We start from the raw sequence: 17,920 nt of genomic DNA, 5'->3' as shown, positions 1-17,920 counted from the left end.
GTCTTCCTCTATTTTCCTATTGTCTTTGTGTCTGTGTTTGTGTGTGAGCATAAAAGGAATGTGCGTATAAAAATGTATATACACACCATTAGCATGACAGTGTCTATATGCTGCCACATCCCCGGCTTTGTCACAGTATCCATTACCTAATGAGGGTGGGTTTGGGGTCACCGAGTGGTTAATAGACCTAGAATGTTGTTCTTTGCCCAAGTCACTCAGATCTGTCTGTGACATTACCATTGTGTTGTTATCCTTCCATCACCCCTGCACCCCACCCCCATACCTCTCACCCCTTCCACCCCATCTCATGTCACCCCGTCCGTTCCTTACGGCCTCTGGCCCATCAGAACTCAGATACTGGGAACCAGCCTGGGTGGCCTGAAAAAAGGAAGAGGCTCAAGAGCAAGAAAAAACAATATTGAGGACTGCATTCCATTACTGTTGTGGTCCTTCATCCAACAGCCACATGTGGAGCACCCACTGTGTGCTAGGTCCACATGCCAGGCTCTGGAAACAAGAAGGAGACTACAGCCTTGGGGAGTGGGTGGTCTATTGCTCGCTGTCTGTTTTCCTTTACAGAGAAGGCCCAGCTTTGGTAAGTTTGTTCTTTGAAGAGTATCCCCTAATGGCAAAGTGATTTGTAATATTTGAAACATTCATTTAGGTGATGTCTAATTCTCCACAAAGACCTCATAGCTGTAAGAATAAGGCTCAGATTGAAACTTTAGAAAGACCCAACACTTCCTATGGAGAAACATCATGTCGTAGCTTTTGAATCCTTGGGTCTAAAGGTAACACCAGGCACAATACATGTTGTTTGTTGGTTAGCAACATATATTCTGTGATCAGACCTTGAATCCCAACTCTCGCACTTCATAGTCAGGGTGACCTTGGGGTAGGTTACTTCACTATTGCACATTTGTCTGCAAAATGAGCACGGTGGTGGGTCTGCCTCACGAGGTCGGCTTCAGGATGACATGAAGCGGTGATTACCAAGCGCTAGTCCACAGGTGGGATTGTCGCTGGGTAGATTTAAGCTACACTATGTTTTCATTGTATTCTTATTCTCTCTCTTGACTTGAAGGACTCTGAGAGCTAGATTAAAATCCGAAATTATAGTAGAAAAGGGTAAATTGGCTTTTTGTAAGAGAGAACAGCAACTTCTTTTTAAAAAAAATTAAGGAAAAATTTGGGGAACTATACTACTTCTTTTATTGTTGCTATGACCAAATTACTGAGGAGAAGCCATCTAAGGGAGAATGAGTTTATTTCAGCTTACTGTTTGAGGGGATACCGTCCATCATGGTGGAAAAAGTAGCATCAGGAACATGAGGCTGACAGCCCCATGACATCAGCAGTCAGAAAGCAGAGAAAAGACAGGAAATACAGCCGAACTCCAAAAACCTCAAAGTCCACCACCAGTGATCCACTTTCCTCCAATGAGATTCCACCTCCAAAAGGTCCCACCACCTTCCCAAACAGCTGGGAAACATATGTTCAAATATGAGTGTATGGGGGGCAGTTCACATTTTAACAACAGGGACCAATAACAGACTAAATGCTTTGCAGCTGGCCTAGCCTTGCCAATGCAACAAATGTATTACTAGGACCCAACCAGACGGGTAGGAAGCAAGGTTCATTGACTTTAATACACTGGCCTTTGCTGAGAACAAAATCGTACCAACAGGAAATAGATGTATCTCAGTGTTCTCCTGGGACAAGCATTCAATATATCATCAACATCAGAGTGTCGACTAAATTCATAATGGAATCATTATTTAGTGAACTGCTCCTGCTGTGTGAAGTTCTTTGCACCCATGAGTCTTGAGTCCTGTTAATTTTTTTTCAAAGGAAACAGATTTAATGCTGCCCATTTGGCTAAAAAAGGAAGCCGAATTTGAGGGAGTTTGGGGGCTCACCCAGGTTACATTTCTGGGAAGGGGTGAAGCCAAAGCTTTGGACTTTCTCATCAAATCCAGGCTTCTAACATTTTATGTTCTGTCACCATAAGTCACCAAGAGTGTCTCATAATTCCCAATATTTTACATCCAAATCACATATGCCAACTGTGTCCTCCTGGCAAGTAGTTTCCATCCTCTCTCGAGCCACCTGCTCTGATCTTCAGTTCAGAAAATTCCACCATTAGACCTTTGTCTGGCTGAGGTCAGTGAGTCAGAACTTGTGTAAAAAGACAAATGCTTCTTAGCAAAATCTGGATCTGAACCAGACCCCATCTGGCTAGTGTTCTAGTGTGATGGGCACTGACTCTCAAAACCTGCATGATCTGCACAGGCTGCTTGAGACTTGTCAGAGCAGAGCAGGTATTGTGGAGTTCAAAGAAAAGTCCACTCTGTTCTCTTTCCAAGTGCTTTGGTAGAGAGTACGTAAATAGTATTCACTTGCCCGGCCTCCTAACCTGCCAGGAAATGGAGATGCTCACAGAAGAAATGGCTCTCTTCGCAGATTGTCTACAGTCTCTCAGAGAAGACTCGAAAGCAAATAATTCCAACAAGTGTGATAACGGTTTGTGATGGTGCCAATTTGGAGACCTCACCAAATTAGGCAGGGGGCTTGCAGATTGTGGAATTTGATTGACATGAGGCTTAAGAGAGCTACCAAAGGTGTCTTCAAAGTGGAGCAGCAGACATTTGTGATTTAGAAGGCTCCCATTAGGCCGTTTTGTGAAAAGGAGTTGGGGAGAATATTAAGAACTAGAAGGTCAATTACACTAGTGCTGTCATCTAGGTGAGAAAAGATGCTGATCTTGTGCAGGGAGGTGAATTCAGAGATGAAAAAGTGCGAGAGGACAAAACACGGGCAGGCGATGGGCCTTTGTTGGCGGGAGGCACACCGCATAGCCGCTTAGTACTCTGCAAGATTCTGAAAGGCTCCTGGCCATACCTGATGCTGGCCAGCTGCAAGGGGGATATTGAGATGAAGTGGTCCCTTGTCATTTAAAGGGCATCATTTCTTTTGAAAAGCTTAGCCCTTCTCTAAATCTTAAAACTACATTATTTTGGCTCCAGCAAATGCCTGGTGTGAGTCCTTCCATAGGGGATTGTTAATGTCACTCAGGCTCTGAATTATTGATGAGTTTCAGGGGTTGTGGAATTAATGAGCTTCTGCCATGGGGAAGGATAGGCATATTGCTTTAAAAAAAGTCAGCAAGTCACCCCAGAGGAGGCTTCCTCCTGCTGGCTAATGGGGGTGTGATGGGCGCCAGAAGCAATGGAGAATAAAAGTGAACCTCTTCCACTCACAAGTACTCCGAGGCCCCTCTGAAACCAAAGGGACCGCGCAGGTCCTCAGGGTGGAACTAGGTTCATCTGAAGAAACTGACAGTGGATAAAGTGTCCCTGTGGCCCCATATTAAGAGCTTCCCTCCCTTGGGTGCCTCTGAGAAACACTGAGTGTGTACAATAGGCAACCAGAGGAATCCACAAGAACCCAAGAGGGGTGCCACGAAAGAGATTATTATAGCAATAAAGGGGAAAGAAGAGTTCTAAGGCCGAAATGGAAAATGCTCTGAAAATAAACAAGGCGTTTTCTTTAATAAGATTATCACCATTCAGTGTGACTAAGACAAGAGCTGAAGTGTTTTCCGAACTTGACAACAGAGGCTCCGTTGTTTGTGTTGGTTGTTGTCGTTGTTACTGTTGTTGTTTGAGTCAGGGTCATTAGCCCAGGTTGACCTGGAGCTCTGTAGAGCTAAGGATGACTTGGTTTCCTGATCCTCCTGCCTCTACCTCCCACAAATCGGAATTACAGGCATATGCCACTACACCCAGATTATACATCTAGTACTGGGGGACCAAACTCAGGGGCTCATGCGGGCAAGGCAAGTAGTCTACCAACTGAGCCCCACATCCAGCCCCTGAAGCTCCATTTAAAGACCCCTTACCACCAGTGCCTCACAGAGTTCCCTATGAGAATGACTGGTTAAGATCTTAAGACCCAGTAGATGTGGGTGGCACAAACTTGTTATCCCAGCGCTTTGAAGGCTGAGTCAGGAGGGGAATCACAAGTTCAAGGCCAGCCTGGGATACATAATAAAACCTTTTCAAAAAATAAATAAATAAATTTAAATTTAAATCCTTCCAGGGACACAGAGAGGTGTAGAAACATAGACTAGAAAACGCAGGCAGAAGGTATCTCAATTAACACAAAGCCCGGCATCCAGTAGGTGATGCACAAAATGTGTTAAATTTATGAATTGTTTGATGGAATCTGATGTTCTGATCTTCTTCTCTGGGTCAGTTTTGCCAGAAGTACCATTCATGTTATCCATCAGGAAACTGGGGCCAAGACAGGGAAGGTAGCTTTCTCAACTCCTCCCAGTCAGGAGGGAAGAAGCAGAACCCATTTCTCTCAGATCTATTGATTCATTTCAGCAAGTGCATGGTGAGGGCCTGCTGTGTGAAGGCACCAGACGAAGCCCCTCATTGCCTTCCTGGAGCCTGCCTTCTAACAGAGGGGGGAAGACCATTAAACTAATTGCAAAATGAATCGATAACCAGAGTAATTGTCACCGGAAGGACAGCCTCGCTGGAAATGTGAGGTGATGGTAGGGTTGGCTGGGACTCATGACACTGCCCATGCTACACCAATGCCAATTGCAGGGCGTGGTGACCTCCAGAAGCCTGTCACCAGGGTGCCTCCTCACATCATAGAAATTAGTATTTATGAGACCTAAACTATGGCACAGTTTAGAGTAGCGAAGGTTTACTTTCCAGTGAGTGAGGTTCTTAATCAAGTTACACAGTGTTAAAAACCGGTCTAATATTAATGGCTCATTATGCTAAATGCCCCTTGTGGTGCTGAACTGCCAGCTCCCATGCTTACTGGGTGAGTAACTGGCATATACCATGGCATTTAATCTTTTCAGTGCCTCTTTCATATCTGCAGATATGAAAACTGAAGTTCAGAGTTAATTGGATGATCTTCTCACAAACAGAAAGTCCAATGACCTTGTTAAGATCTGAGTTTAAGTTTGCCAAGCTTCAGAGTCCCCATAACTACAAATCATATTTTGTTTTTCAGTTAAAAACTTGGGACTAATGGTATGAAACTGGAACTTCTCTGAAAATCTGCAAGACTATTTTTTAAAACGTGTGTGTTCTCACACACACAGCCAGGCTTTGTGTGCGAATGTGGGTGCATACAAACCGCAGCATGCTTGCAAAGGCCAGAGGATAACCTCAGACCTTGTTTGGACAGAGTCTCTTGTTCACCACTGATGCCTCAGGCTAGCTGGCCCTTGAGCCTCTGGGGAAGGCTCCTGTATCAACCTCTCATCTCTAAGAAGACACAATGAGATGACTGTGTCTGGTTCTGTGGGTTCTAAGGATCCAAACTCAGGACCTCACCCCTGCACAGCAAGTGTTTTACACACTGAGCCATCTCTACAACCCCCAAAAGTCACCCCTTTGAGGAATGATTTATGCAAAGCACCTAGCCCAGTGGCCAGCCATGGTAGGCCTTGAGTACATGGCAGCTATCATTGTCTTTGCTGTCCTGAGGCATCTACAAGAATTATATAAACCACAGACCAAGTCTACCTCATCACAAATTTTTGTAAATAAAGTTTTATTGGAATATATTATGCTCTTGACTCACAGAGAGCATATGCCTGCTTTGGCACTACAATGGCAGAACCCAATGATTATAACAGATTCCTTATCATGTGGAGCCTTCCTGATGCCCCTTTGTTATAATTAATAACATTGGGGTTCAAAAAATTTAATAACATGGCTGAATCCCCCAACCATAGAGTTATAGAGCTGGCCTTTGGTGTGGCTCCTGAGCTCATGCCCACAAATAAAGGGTCCTTTCTGTACCTTATGAGATGCTGTATCTTACAGAAAATAAAAGAATCTCTTCATATTTTTAAAGCTTTCACCTTCTTCCTCTAAGGTTAACCCCAGTATAAGTGGATTAATTAAAAGCAGTCCCTGGCTAGATGGACAAAAATTAAGTGAGACTAATTGAAAGACAGGAGAAGCTCTGCTTGCCAAGGTCACTCTGTGTGACTGATCATGGTGGCTTAGTCAGAACACAGAACAGTCACCTGCATGTCACCCAGTGCTCCAGGCACTCAGTTTGACAGCTTTCTTCTTGATAAGTTTTGAGGATGGTCATGCTGGTAGCCTCCCACACATGCTCTGTGTTTACTACTACACTTTCTGTGTGATCTCCACTGGATTCTGAGAACACATGCAACCAGTGATTCTTCCTTTGAATGGAAAGGACAGTGACTGTATTGACTGGTTGGCATCCACACTGACCATCTCAAGTGGAAATGAACATTTGTTTTTTGTTGGAATAAGAGTCAACTATCAAAAGCCCTTGATGGTATTTAATCTTTGTGTGCTAATTTTAATATGTATTTTTTAAAGTCCTTGAAACACTAGTCTCAGGTTCTGATTAATCAGCTGCTCTATGTGTGCCAGGTCTGGCACTAGATGGCCACATTCACATTTGTTGTCCCTTTTAAAAATAATGAGTCACAGATATGGATAGCTCAGCTGATAGAGTGCTTACCTAGTATTCATGAAGCGTGGACCTTAATCACCACCCCCAAATAAGTCAGACATGGTGGTGCACACCTGTAACCCCAGCACTTGGGAAGCAGAGTCAGGAAGATCAGAAGTTCAAGGTCAACCCAACTGCATAGCAAGTGTGAAGTCAGTGTGGGCTACATAAGACACTGTCTCAAAAAAAAGAAAAAAGAAAAAAGAAAAGAAAAGAAAATGAAAATGAAAATAAAAACAACCCCCCAAATGGTAATAGCATTTTCCCTGGTTTCATGGCAGAATGTTTAGTTTACAACCAAACTTATAGGTGTTTGCTGCTCATCATTGTAAAATATTATAACCCATGCCTTCCCTGGAGGCTGGAGCAGGGGAGGGAAAGAAGCCATGGATGGCATAGTTTGAGTTGATAGCCACTCAGAGAAGAGGGTTGGCTGTTATAGAAATAAGGACTCGAGAGAAATGAAAAGAATTCAAATGATATAATAGAAGCTAATATGAGCTATGAAACCCAGCGTTTTCTTAAACACACAGGACTTGTACATAACATGACATAGCTATGGAGGTCTGAGGACAATTTCTAGGGCTCAGTTTTCCCTTTTCACCCTAGATTCCTAGGCTCAAACTCAGGTCATCATTCTTGATCAGGTTTTTACCTTCTGAGCCACAAACTCTGCAGGGCTTAAAAAGGTAGTAATCAAAAACCTGTAAGTCTACATGACGAGCACCAAAAAGTCCCCACCTTATCATAGGGTCAGAGCAGAAGTAATAGGGTCTAAGTGTTGTCCTATTCTTTTTAACTGGGTCATCCACATCTTCTCAAATGGCCATAGCTGTCCCTACTTCCCATGATGTGGTTTAGGCCTCCGTCTAGGCACTTGGTTATCCTTTGGTAGGATGCCTGCTTCTCAAGAATACAACTAGGTATCGTTCATCTCTGTGCCTGTAGCTAGCCCAGAGAAGATGCTGAACAAGTGACAGGTGGATAGATACACAGCAGAGCAGCTAGCACTGCTTAGATCTTCCTTTGTACTTGAGACGGGCAGGAGTTAGTCTATGTTGTGACAGTCTCCTGAGCCCTTTTCAAATTAGAGTACAAACACAATGGTAACAGAAAGGTCCAAGCCCTCTTTCTCAAAGCAAAGACTGTTGTCTAGGAGAAAATGAGACCAAATAAATGAAAAGCCTAGGATCCACTAAAGTTGACCTAGTTGCAAGAACTGGAAAAAAAAAAAAAAGTATAGCCCCAGGCCAAGTGTGGTAGCGGGTAGCGCACACCTTTAATCCAAGCACCCAGAAGGCAGAGGCAGGAGGATCTCTGTGAGTTGTAGGCAAGAGAGAAGGAGACCAAGCATAGGGCTGAGGATGGATGGAAGACCTTCCTAATCAGGCTCGGGCAGGCTTAATCCACTGGCTGCAGCTGCGAATCCTGATCATTTGTGAAAAGGGGGAGGTGGCGATGCTGTGGGTTCCAGACCTGTCTCTACTGCTTCTGACCATACCCTCAGTAAGTCTCCTGAGTCCTTGCTGCCTTCTCTGTAAAGTGAAGATTCTTCGTGGCATCTGCCCCCCAGCTGTTGAGACTGGCAGATGTGAAAGTGTCACAGAGGCAGGAGGTAGAGCATGAGTGCAGAGGTAGCAATTGCTCTTGGGCACCAGCCCTTGACTCTCCGCTTTGTCTTGCAGAGGGCTGTCCTGGCTTGTGCAATGGAAATGGCAGATGTACCCTGGACCTGAATGGGTGGCACTGCGTCTGCCAGCTGGGCTGGAGAGGAGCTGGCTGCGACACATCCATGGAAACGGCCTGTGGAGACAGCAAAGACAACGATGGAGGTAGGAATCTGGCATCTGTGAGCCCTGGGCAGGTCCAGGGATAAGAGACAGAGAGAAGAGGGTTAGCAAGGCACCAACATCCTAATCCACAGTGAGGGACTTTAGGACACAGAAGACTGTGCGGTGACCTAAGGAATGGGTGCTATTGCTGCTTATTGCATTTTGATTCATTAAAACAAGTGAATGTCAATGAAATGAATTGGCATCTATTGGCCAATGGAGAGAAGGCATGGAGGAGCATCCTTAGTTAGCCCCATGGTGGAATGGTTACCTGGCCAGGGCTTGAAGAAGCAACCCTCTTCTGTATCTCAGAAGCCATGAAAGATGCTTCTCCTGAGGAGGAGGTTCACTCCCTTTGATCAAAGTCTCTCCTCTGCTTCTGGAGGTAACCCTTCTCAGGAACACCAAGGGACTCTCCCCTCACACTCTCTCATCCCTATGGGTTTGTAATAATAGCTGACTTTGCTTTGCATTTTTTTTTCAAGTGCCGGACAGCCAAAACCCAGGAGAAGAGGGGTTAATCTTATGAAATATTAACTCAGGGTAAAAACCCATGTTGATTCCAACTCTGACCTTAACTCCACCTGGGGCTTCCATAGGCAAGGTGCCGGTGTCTCGGAGCCTTACTCTCTCCAATTATAAAATGAGGCAGTTTGCCCATGAAGGTTATTCAAGTCTTTATATTAGTCATAAAATTAGCTTCCATTTTTGTAGTGTGTAAACTTGCATAATATACTCCACAATATACTCCACATTCCCACCTACAAGAATCTGCTTCTACCAACCTCAGAGAGCTACTGGAAAAATAAAAAAGACAGATGTGAAAACAAAGAAAGCTTTTCTTTCTAATGCTGGCAGCTGACACACTTAAGCAGCTCTCTTTGATTTAAACCCAGAGACTTCCTCGTGTTCTGCAAAACGTTAGAAATTGGTGAACTAGAAACTTGGTATCCTACCTTTTGGAAATTTCCTACCTACAGTGTTCCTACAATCTCAAACCCCTTAGGGATACAAAGGCCAAGTGTGTTCTATTGTGGCCACTCTGATTCATTTGGCTGCTTTGGCTCTGGAATCCTAGAAGACCTGCTTTAGAGCATTGATGTTTGTCCAGACTGGCCTGCATCATTCTTTCCACTGCCCAAATCCAGAAAGCAGTCATGCAGATAACCCCAGACTCCAACTATGAGAAAAACTATGAACAAGGTGCCCGTGGGGTTAGGCCTTGATCTCTGAGCAGAGGTGTGTGTGTCCTCCTGAAATCCCACAGTGCTGATATGTCCCTTGATTTAGCTGAAACTTGGAGAAAGCATTCATCATTCAGTTGCCCAAACATGCAGAGTCTCTTTTGGGGGGCCATGTCTTATACCAGGGAGAGAGATGCTTGAGTCCTGTTCATCCTCCAGAAACTCAGAGGAAGGTTGAATTTTATGGATTGTGCTAAATGTGGTTGCAGGATTATGTGTTAGTTGTGGGAATGGGAAAACACATATCAGGAAGGTGATACTAGAGCAGGAAAGAGTTTTATGTGAGGGAAGGGGCGTTTTGTTCTCAAGAGATCACATAGAAAAGGGCAGGGCAAAGTGGGGTAGGTTATCAAGCAGCCTTGTCTTCAGGCAAGAGAAAGAACAACCAGACTCCATCTGTAGGAAAGAGATCAGCCTCCGTTGTCTATACGATGCCCTCAGCATCCCACTGCATTTTGCCTGTGTGGCTGCAAGGCCAGTGATAAACAGTAACATCCATGGAAAAGTAGGAAAAAGGAGAGAAGCCACACTGGGAAAACATTCCCTTCCCCAGAGTCCAGGGTCTTGGCCCAAGCTTTCACACAGCTGTGGAACATCTGGGCAGCAAGGAACTAAGTGTCTTTGTGATGTTTAAAGAACATATAGTGCCTCCCCACTCCCCCTACAAGATCAGGGTTTGTTCACTCTGCCCCATAAAATGCAGCACTAGTGTATACACCCTGGCGGCCATGCTTCGGAGACGGCCAATACTGAAATAACCAGTGTTCACAGAGGACCTGGGCCCACAGTAGCCCCAAACCCCGTGTTATAGGAAATGATCCAGACCCTAGGGAAATGGAGCCTTCTCCAGCTGCTCTGAGCAATGAGCCAGCAAAAACGCGAAAAAGAACAACCAGAAAATCCCCAACTGTGAGAGAACATACCTCATACATTTCTTGAAGCATATTATAGAGGAAAATGAGTTTGTACGTACTTTGTGGCAACACCGTACAAAGCTGTGCTGTGGGTTCGTTCATTTGCTCCACAAATGTTCACTGAGCATCTGCACTGCGTCAGGCCCTGGCTCCCAGAGCTTCAGAAATAAATCTGAGAGTCTCTGCCCTTGCAAAATGTAAGCTCCAGAGAGAGAGAGAGAGAGAGAGAGAGAGAGAGAGAGAGAGAGAGAGAGAGAGAGAGAGAGAGAAAAGGGTGGTAACCGTGATACTGTGGATTCCTGCTCTCGCAGAAAAGTATCCAGCCATTCGGCTGATACTGACACCTCAGAGGGAATTGGGGCACAGCTTCCCCAGGAAGACCTCCCTTAGGTCATCATGACTGGAAATGCAACCCTCTCAGAAGGGCAAGTCTTTGATACCTCACTTTGGTAGACTCTAAGTTCAGTGGGCTTTCTGTCCATTGGGGGAGTCCAGAGGAACCCCAGAGGGCCCCTAATTTGTAAGGTGGCATGGATGAAATAAACTACAGGCTTAGAAGGGGCAAATCTTATCCTCACTGTCTTTTTATCTCTTGCCCAAGCAGAGACAGTTTGTAGAAGGAAAAGTAGGGCCACCATGCAGGAGCACACACACAGGCCGTATTTAGCACTGCACTGTTCCACTGTGCAGGAGCACACACACATGGGCCGTATTTAGCACTGCACTGTTCCACTGTGCAGGAGCACACACACAGGCCGTATTTAGCACTGCACTGTTGCACGGTGCAGGAGCACACACACACTGGCCGTATTTAACACTGCACTGTTGCATGGTGCAGAAGCACACACACAGGCCATGTTTAGCACTGCACTGTTCCACCGTGCGGGAGCACACACACAGGCCATGTTTAGCACTGCAGTATTTTCCCTTTATCATGCATACATGCTCTTGGCTCTTGCTATTGACAAGGCACCACACTCTTTTCTGAGGGGATCTAAGGAGCAGTGATCATGGCCCAGTCTCCCTCAGGAAGCTCACAGTCATTCAGAAGCCAAATGACTACATCTAATGGAAGCAGAATGAAATAAGCACCTTCATGTCAGCCCAGGCAGAGGATGCAGCAGAATGCTGGAAAGTAATTCAGGATGGAGAGCGACAGCGCAAGAGGCCCGCTGAGTGGTTGAAATGACTTGGGGGCTTGGAGGAGAAATTAGCAGAGCTTAATGTTGGGTAACAGGACTAGAAAGAACTCCATCTCCTTCCTTCTCCCCCCATGCATGGTGCAGACAAGGAAACAGGAAACCAGAGAAAGATGTGACCCCGTGTGTCTCATAGTCACACACAAAAAAAAACAGTAGCTTGGCCCAGACTGAGACTCCAGGCTCCAGCATGAGCTACTGCGTGTAGCCTTGTGCATCTAGAGTATTCTGCCTTCTCCCAGAGACTCTCTTCCTCCTTGAAATGTGGAGAGTGTCGACCTAGGCCTAAAGAGGCTCTGAAAAATGTCACAGAGCCTTCTAGAGCTCCATTATCATTTGATGGCTTGTCGCTCAATGGTGACACTATGAAGAAAGTGCTATTGATGTCCCTCACCATCTCCCTAGGAGAAGGCTTATTAGCTATTGTTCTGTCCAGGTCATGCCACTGACTAGGAGCAGTGTGGTTGAGGCCTGGCTGCTCTCCCTATACCCAGACCCCAGACCTGGCTACTGTATCAACCGCCAAGACCCTTCAAATTACCTCATAACTCCTACTTCCTCTTTTTATTTCCCCAACTTTCTAGGCTTAAAGCAATCTTTTTCAAATTCAAGTTGAATTCCAAGGTTCATTAAGAATGCTATTGCACTGTTTTTAATCTGTGAGACAAAAAAAAAAAAAAAAAAAGTTACACAGTATGGTTGAGTTGGGAGCAGGTTTATTGGTTTGTTTTGTTTTCACATATGGTTGTTTGTTGTCTGAACTGAAAACCAGAAAGCCTCCTGAATGTGACTAGGGAGCTGCTAGTCTCCCAAGCCTCTGTCGGGTTTCTCAGATGCCTCAGATTTCACCCCAGGGAACTGGGTGCTGAGAGGGCCCAGAGAGGCTAGCACTGGGGCTCTGACTCTCACTCAGCACCAGCTCCTCTGTGCGTCTCAGTTGCTGATGACGACTCTCTTCTCTCTTATCCTACACGAATCCCTTCACGAACCGCAATCACACACATCTTCTCACACGACACACAGCGACCATCCACGCAATTCCCACGTCTGCTTCAGAGATGGTGCAACTGTTTTCCACCTGCGCTGAGTGTCTGTTACCTCAGGGTGCCTCCATGGCAGGGCCACAGGAAAAGCTACAGGCTATGGCTTTAAAATGCCTATGATGAGGCACTGTAACACAAAGAGGAAAAGCACACCCCCCAGATCCAGATTCTGGGTTCCTGTGCTGACTGTGTGGCCTCGGGCGAGCTACTCAACTTGTCATTTGCAAGTGTCAGCTCTCTTCCCGATCCTTTCTTCCTGAAATCACAGAGCATCATGTTTACCATAAAATGTATGTTGATATATAATTGTCTTTCATTGGAATTTTGCTCCCTGTGAAGTTTTATACTACCCTTTTCACACAAAGGTATAGTATATTTTATATATATTGGTGGATTTTGACTATTTTTTGAATTTTCTTTCTTAAAATCCATATTTCAAACTGGGTATGTTGATTCATACCAATAATTCTAACACTTGGGGGACGGAGGCCAGAGGATTGCAAGCTCAAGGCCAACATGGGTTACCAATTAAGACCTCATCTTTAAAAAAAAAAGCTATTCCAAACAAGTACATATTCATAGAATAAAAAGTCCACATTTGCCTCATTTTCAAGCCCTCCCCCCACCCCAACAAACTTGCAGGCAGAGACATTTACATACAAGGACACAGAGTCTCAGAGAGTTGAAATAAGTTACCCAGCCTCACACAGTGGATCAGCGGGAGAGCTAGACTAGACAGGAGCTGTGTCTGTAAAGAAGATGCCAGAATAAAAACTCCCCTGGAATCTAAACAGCCAGCTCCTTTTTGATAAAGCTTCTCGAAGCAGCTTCAAGGTATCATCATGTCTTCCGATGCTCTTGGCCCCATGAAAGACAATTGTGGCTTGCAATACCCCAACTGACAGATGCAGCCCAGAGGGAGAAATTTCAAGAAAACTGCAAACAAAGCTCTCCATCCTTCCTTCTCCCGCTCCACCCCATCTCCCACTGTGGGAACGAGGGCTCACACAAAGCCCTAGAATCTGGTCACCCTCCAGACTATCTCTAAACCACGTTTCTCGTGATAAGAGACAAGAGAGAAATTGACCTTTAAAAATCTTGTGTTCCAAGGAACAGATAAAGATTTCACAAGCCCTTTTGAAAGAAGGCACGGAATTCATTATAGCAAATGACAAAAACTTCTCCGGGATGTGTACAGAGAGGGGAGGCATACCCTTGCCTCCTTCCCCAGGGCCTCCCCCAGGGCTGCTCACAGCTTGCTGTAAGACAGTTCTATGGCCAGACTGCAGACAACAGCCAGACGAGGTTGGCCGATGCAGGCTGGCAGAGAGGCTCTCAAAGCCACCGGTTTATGGAAACCAGGAACAGCCACAGTGGAACTGCTGATTCTTAGCAATCCTAGCATGCAGTTAAGCAGTCTCTCTTCTAGGATATATCCCACCCTGGGCTGAGGTGGGTCCTCACTTTGGGGGATCTGGACCACCTCCTGAGCTTCCCTTCTTCTCAAAGAGAGGGCTGAGCTCTCCCGGTACAGTTTCTGTCACGGTTCCCACCCTCGATGGGCCTGGCCAAACGGCTCATCCATTACTTGTGGGAGCCTCACATAATCATCCATGCATTTGTTCGTTTACACAGTGAGCATGATGCTTGCATGGGCCAGGTGCTGTACTATGTAGTTGAGATGCAGAAACAAGCAAGTCAGCCCCTGTCTCAGTGGAACAGGAGTGAGGGGAACCAGAATACCCCAAGCATTGATGTAAAGAGATGTAGACTGTGGAAATAACTAACATCCGTGTATGGAGAAAGATGAGGGACTGAATTCCCAGCTCCGCCACTTCACTGGCAGAGTACTCAGGGTAAATCACTCAATCTCAACCCCAAACCAATACCCTCCTTTGTAAAGTTGGAAAAATTAGCTCAGCCATTTACTCTGAGTAGAACTCACAACTGGCCAGCCCTGGTGGAGACAGCCAATGGCATGTGAATCCTGGGAGGTGACTATCAGGCAGGCTGCTTCCTTCGTTTTTACTAAGGGGGATGCTGGCAGGAGAGAAAGAGACTTATTATCAAGTGACCATTCAGAGACAGCAGCTATTGGGGTCACATAGCAAAGGGGAAGCCGTTTCTAATCAGGTCCTTAGGATATGTTCCCAAAAAAGAGCCATGCAACCAGCAGAGGTCTTTACCCTTTTCCACACCACAGTGCCTGACTGTAAAGCTCCAGGTGTAGACACTGCATGGGGAAGACACCAAGCCTTTGCTTACTAACTTCCTCCTTTACAACCACTGACCTCTGGACAATCCCAAGAAGCTGGAGAGCCTCCCACCATGAGCTTTCGTGAGCTCATTGTTGCTCACTTCTATGCCAGCCATGGCTAGAGTGACCACTTCCAGCCTAAATGTCGGTCTTCTCCCAGTTCTGCGGAGCAGTGGACACCTCCCTGCATGGCAGGCACTGAAAAGGATGGGAGATGGCGTGGTGCGGGCCCACAGGTGGAAGTGTGCACAGCATTTGAGTACCCGAATCTCGGGTTCAAGGGTCAGGAGTACATGATCTCCTTCAGAAAGTTTAATGCTCGGTCCCGGAGACCCTGGCCTCGCCCGCTCCTCATCTGCCTTTCTTCTAGCCACGCCTCTCTCTTCCCTTTGCTTCGCCCTCCACTCTCCATCTGAGGTCACTCCTGAATGTGGTACCGCAGCGCCCCTCCATCCTCCAGGAGCCCAAAAGGTAGTTTTCGCATTTCTTCCATTTCTCTACACACCATCACCATATAAGAATGTGAGGTTTCAGAAGATCAAAGAAAAAGGAAGTTTCTGGAGAGAAAAAAATATTCTTTCCCCAAGTTCTTAAGTCAGAAGAATTTTCACTGAAAATTTAAAGGACCTTGAGGGTATTTCTCTGTTTGCCTGACTTTTCCTACCATGATCAAATGAGGACCTCTAAATGAAAATATCAAATATATGAAACATAGACAATTTATAAATCACAATTGAAATGTACAGTTAAATGAGCCATGAAGTACCCAGAAAATATAAATACTTCCAAACCAGAGGTGCTCCCCAATTACAGCTTAGTTGTTTCTTCCCAAGAATTCACTTTCTTGTCCAAAGCACTTCTCCTTATCATACACATCTCCTAAAGACTTACCATTGATGCCTAAGAAAGTTGAATTGTGAAAGAGCACACACAAACACACATGCATATACACACACATACACACACATGCATATACACACACACATACACACACATGCATATACACATAAACACACACATGCATATACATATATACACACAATACAATACATACACTCACATGCATATACACACATACACATACATACACACACACACACACACACACACACACACACACTGTGGAGCAGACATGCACAGTGTTACAGGCTGCTATATGCTACTTTCGAAAACAAAGGCTATGTACAAACACTGGGCTTATATAATGAAGTGAGGTTTGAGAGTGAAGTTTGTAGGTACTATTCATTTCAAAATATGAGTCTCATTTAAATATGATAATGAGAGAGTTGCCCACATTTACTGCTCAGCAAATATTTTTCAAGTGTGTGAGGAGGAAGCATCAGCATAAGGAGATGAAGGAAGGCAGAATATCTAGCCTGGCATCAATCACAACCCACCATGCGCGCACACAGTGGGCAATTCTGCAGTCCCAAAGTTTCTGGTGGGAGTGTGGTTTTTGTGGTATCTCCTTTTTTATAGACACTAGTTTGAAAGGGCCCTGAGAGCTTCAGTACCTTAATTTACATGTGTCACCAAGGCTGGCTTTATCCAGTTCAGTCCTCTGAGGTCACACTGTACCAAGAACCCTACCTGGGATGTGTGCAGAGGAAGAGACCAGGGCTTGATCAAACGGCAGCTGGTTGCCAGGTTACCAGGCTGCTCGCTGAAGGGAAGTGCCTGTCAGAAGCCACAAGTGTCCTTGGCTGGGTCCTTACATAGGAGCTTCTCACCACCTCCCTCTCTGATTCTCACAGCATCTCTGTGAAGTAGGTTTCATGGCGATTCGTTTCACAGATGGAAGCAAAAAGCTCAGAGCTTTTGCTGGGACAGTTATTTCCAGCAAAATGCCCAAGTAGGTCATCAAAGCACCCTGTTGACCACAAGACACAACAATTTACCTTTAAAATTCAGCGAAGGAGAAAGGGGGAGCAGGAGCCCTAGAACTCAGAAATAAAATGAAACGGAAAGCCAGAGCAGTGGGCAGAGGAGCCATGACACACTCATGCGACGGGGCATGCTCCCAGTGAGGCATTGCTGCCGACACCACACGGAGAACTGGAAGCCTCAAAGACGAGCTCCGAAACATGTGCCTGCCGGAGCAGAGTGGGTGGCATGGAGCTAGGGTACAGAAAGAGACATCGTTGAGAGACAGAGCTCTCACAGCATAAAGGTCCTGAAATAATCTTATTACCAGAGTACTAATGCCAAGCTAAAAGAAAAATCCACCCAAAAAGCAATCCTACATGAGTGGTACTCTGGCATGGCAGGCAGAAGTCACCAAAAAAAAAAAATCATGCTAGAGGGTTAACCAACCATGTGAGATCCCCAGTGGGAATTCTAGAACAGGTGGGAAGTGGCTGACTACAGGCTGCGGTTAACAACTATAGCATACAAGAGGATTACCCCTCTCAAGAATGTGACCCGAAAGAGACTATACCATAAATAAGCTTTTATACCACTACAGAGATAAACTGATGTATAAAACCATAAGGATGGAACAAGATACTATCAGGGAAAAAAAACAGGCAGACTTTGAAAAGTCCCAAAGAGACCATCTACAAATCTTAAAGTATGGTCATTCGAACTAATGAGCCAGGGGACGAATTAAATAGCAGACCGGATACAAATGAAGGAAAAATGAGTGAAGTAGAATAGAAGTCTAAGGACATCGATCAGAATGAGACACAAATAAAAAGATAGAAATGCAGAGCTTGAGAGGCATGAAACGGGAGACGGCCCTTTGAACTTTTATTAGTATCCCGAAGAAAGGGCTAAAGAGAAATGGAGGCGCATTCCCAGTTTATAAGAGAATTTTCCAGAACTCATGCAAGACGCAATCCTAAATAAAATGCCTAAGGTATGGCATATGGTTCACCGTGGAGCATGCATGCTGTCTCCAG

At 45.4% G+C, this 17,920-nt stretch overlaps 1 protein-coding gene across 1 annotated transcript in view; it reads left to right on the top strand.

Annotated features, from left to right (window-relative positions):
* Positions 1-17,920, top strand: part of Tenm4 (teneurin transmembrane protein 4) — a 2,730,446-nt gene that overhangs the window by 2,623,831 nt on the left and 88,695 nt on the right. Inside the window, 1 exon segment of the mRNA XM_037206447.1 lies at positions 8,217-8,363. Within this exon segment, the coding sequence (XP_037062342.1) occupies positions 8,217-8,363 (147 nt within the window).

The sequence above is a fragment of the Peromyscus leucopus genome, chromosome 1, assembly GCF_004664715.2.
Source record: "Peromyscus leucopus breed LL Stock chromosome 1, UCI_PerLeu_2.1, whole genome shotgun sequence".
Lineage (NCBI taxonomy): Eukaryota > Metazoa > Chordata > Mammalia > Rodentia > Cricetidae > Peromyscus > Peromyscus leucopus.
This window is presented reverse-complemented; position numbering and strand designations above follow the sequence as displayed.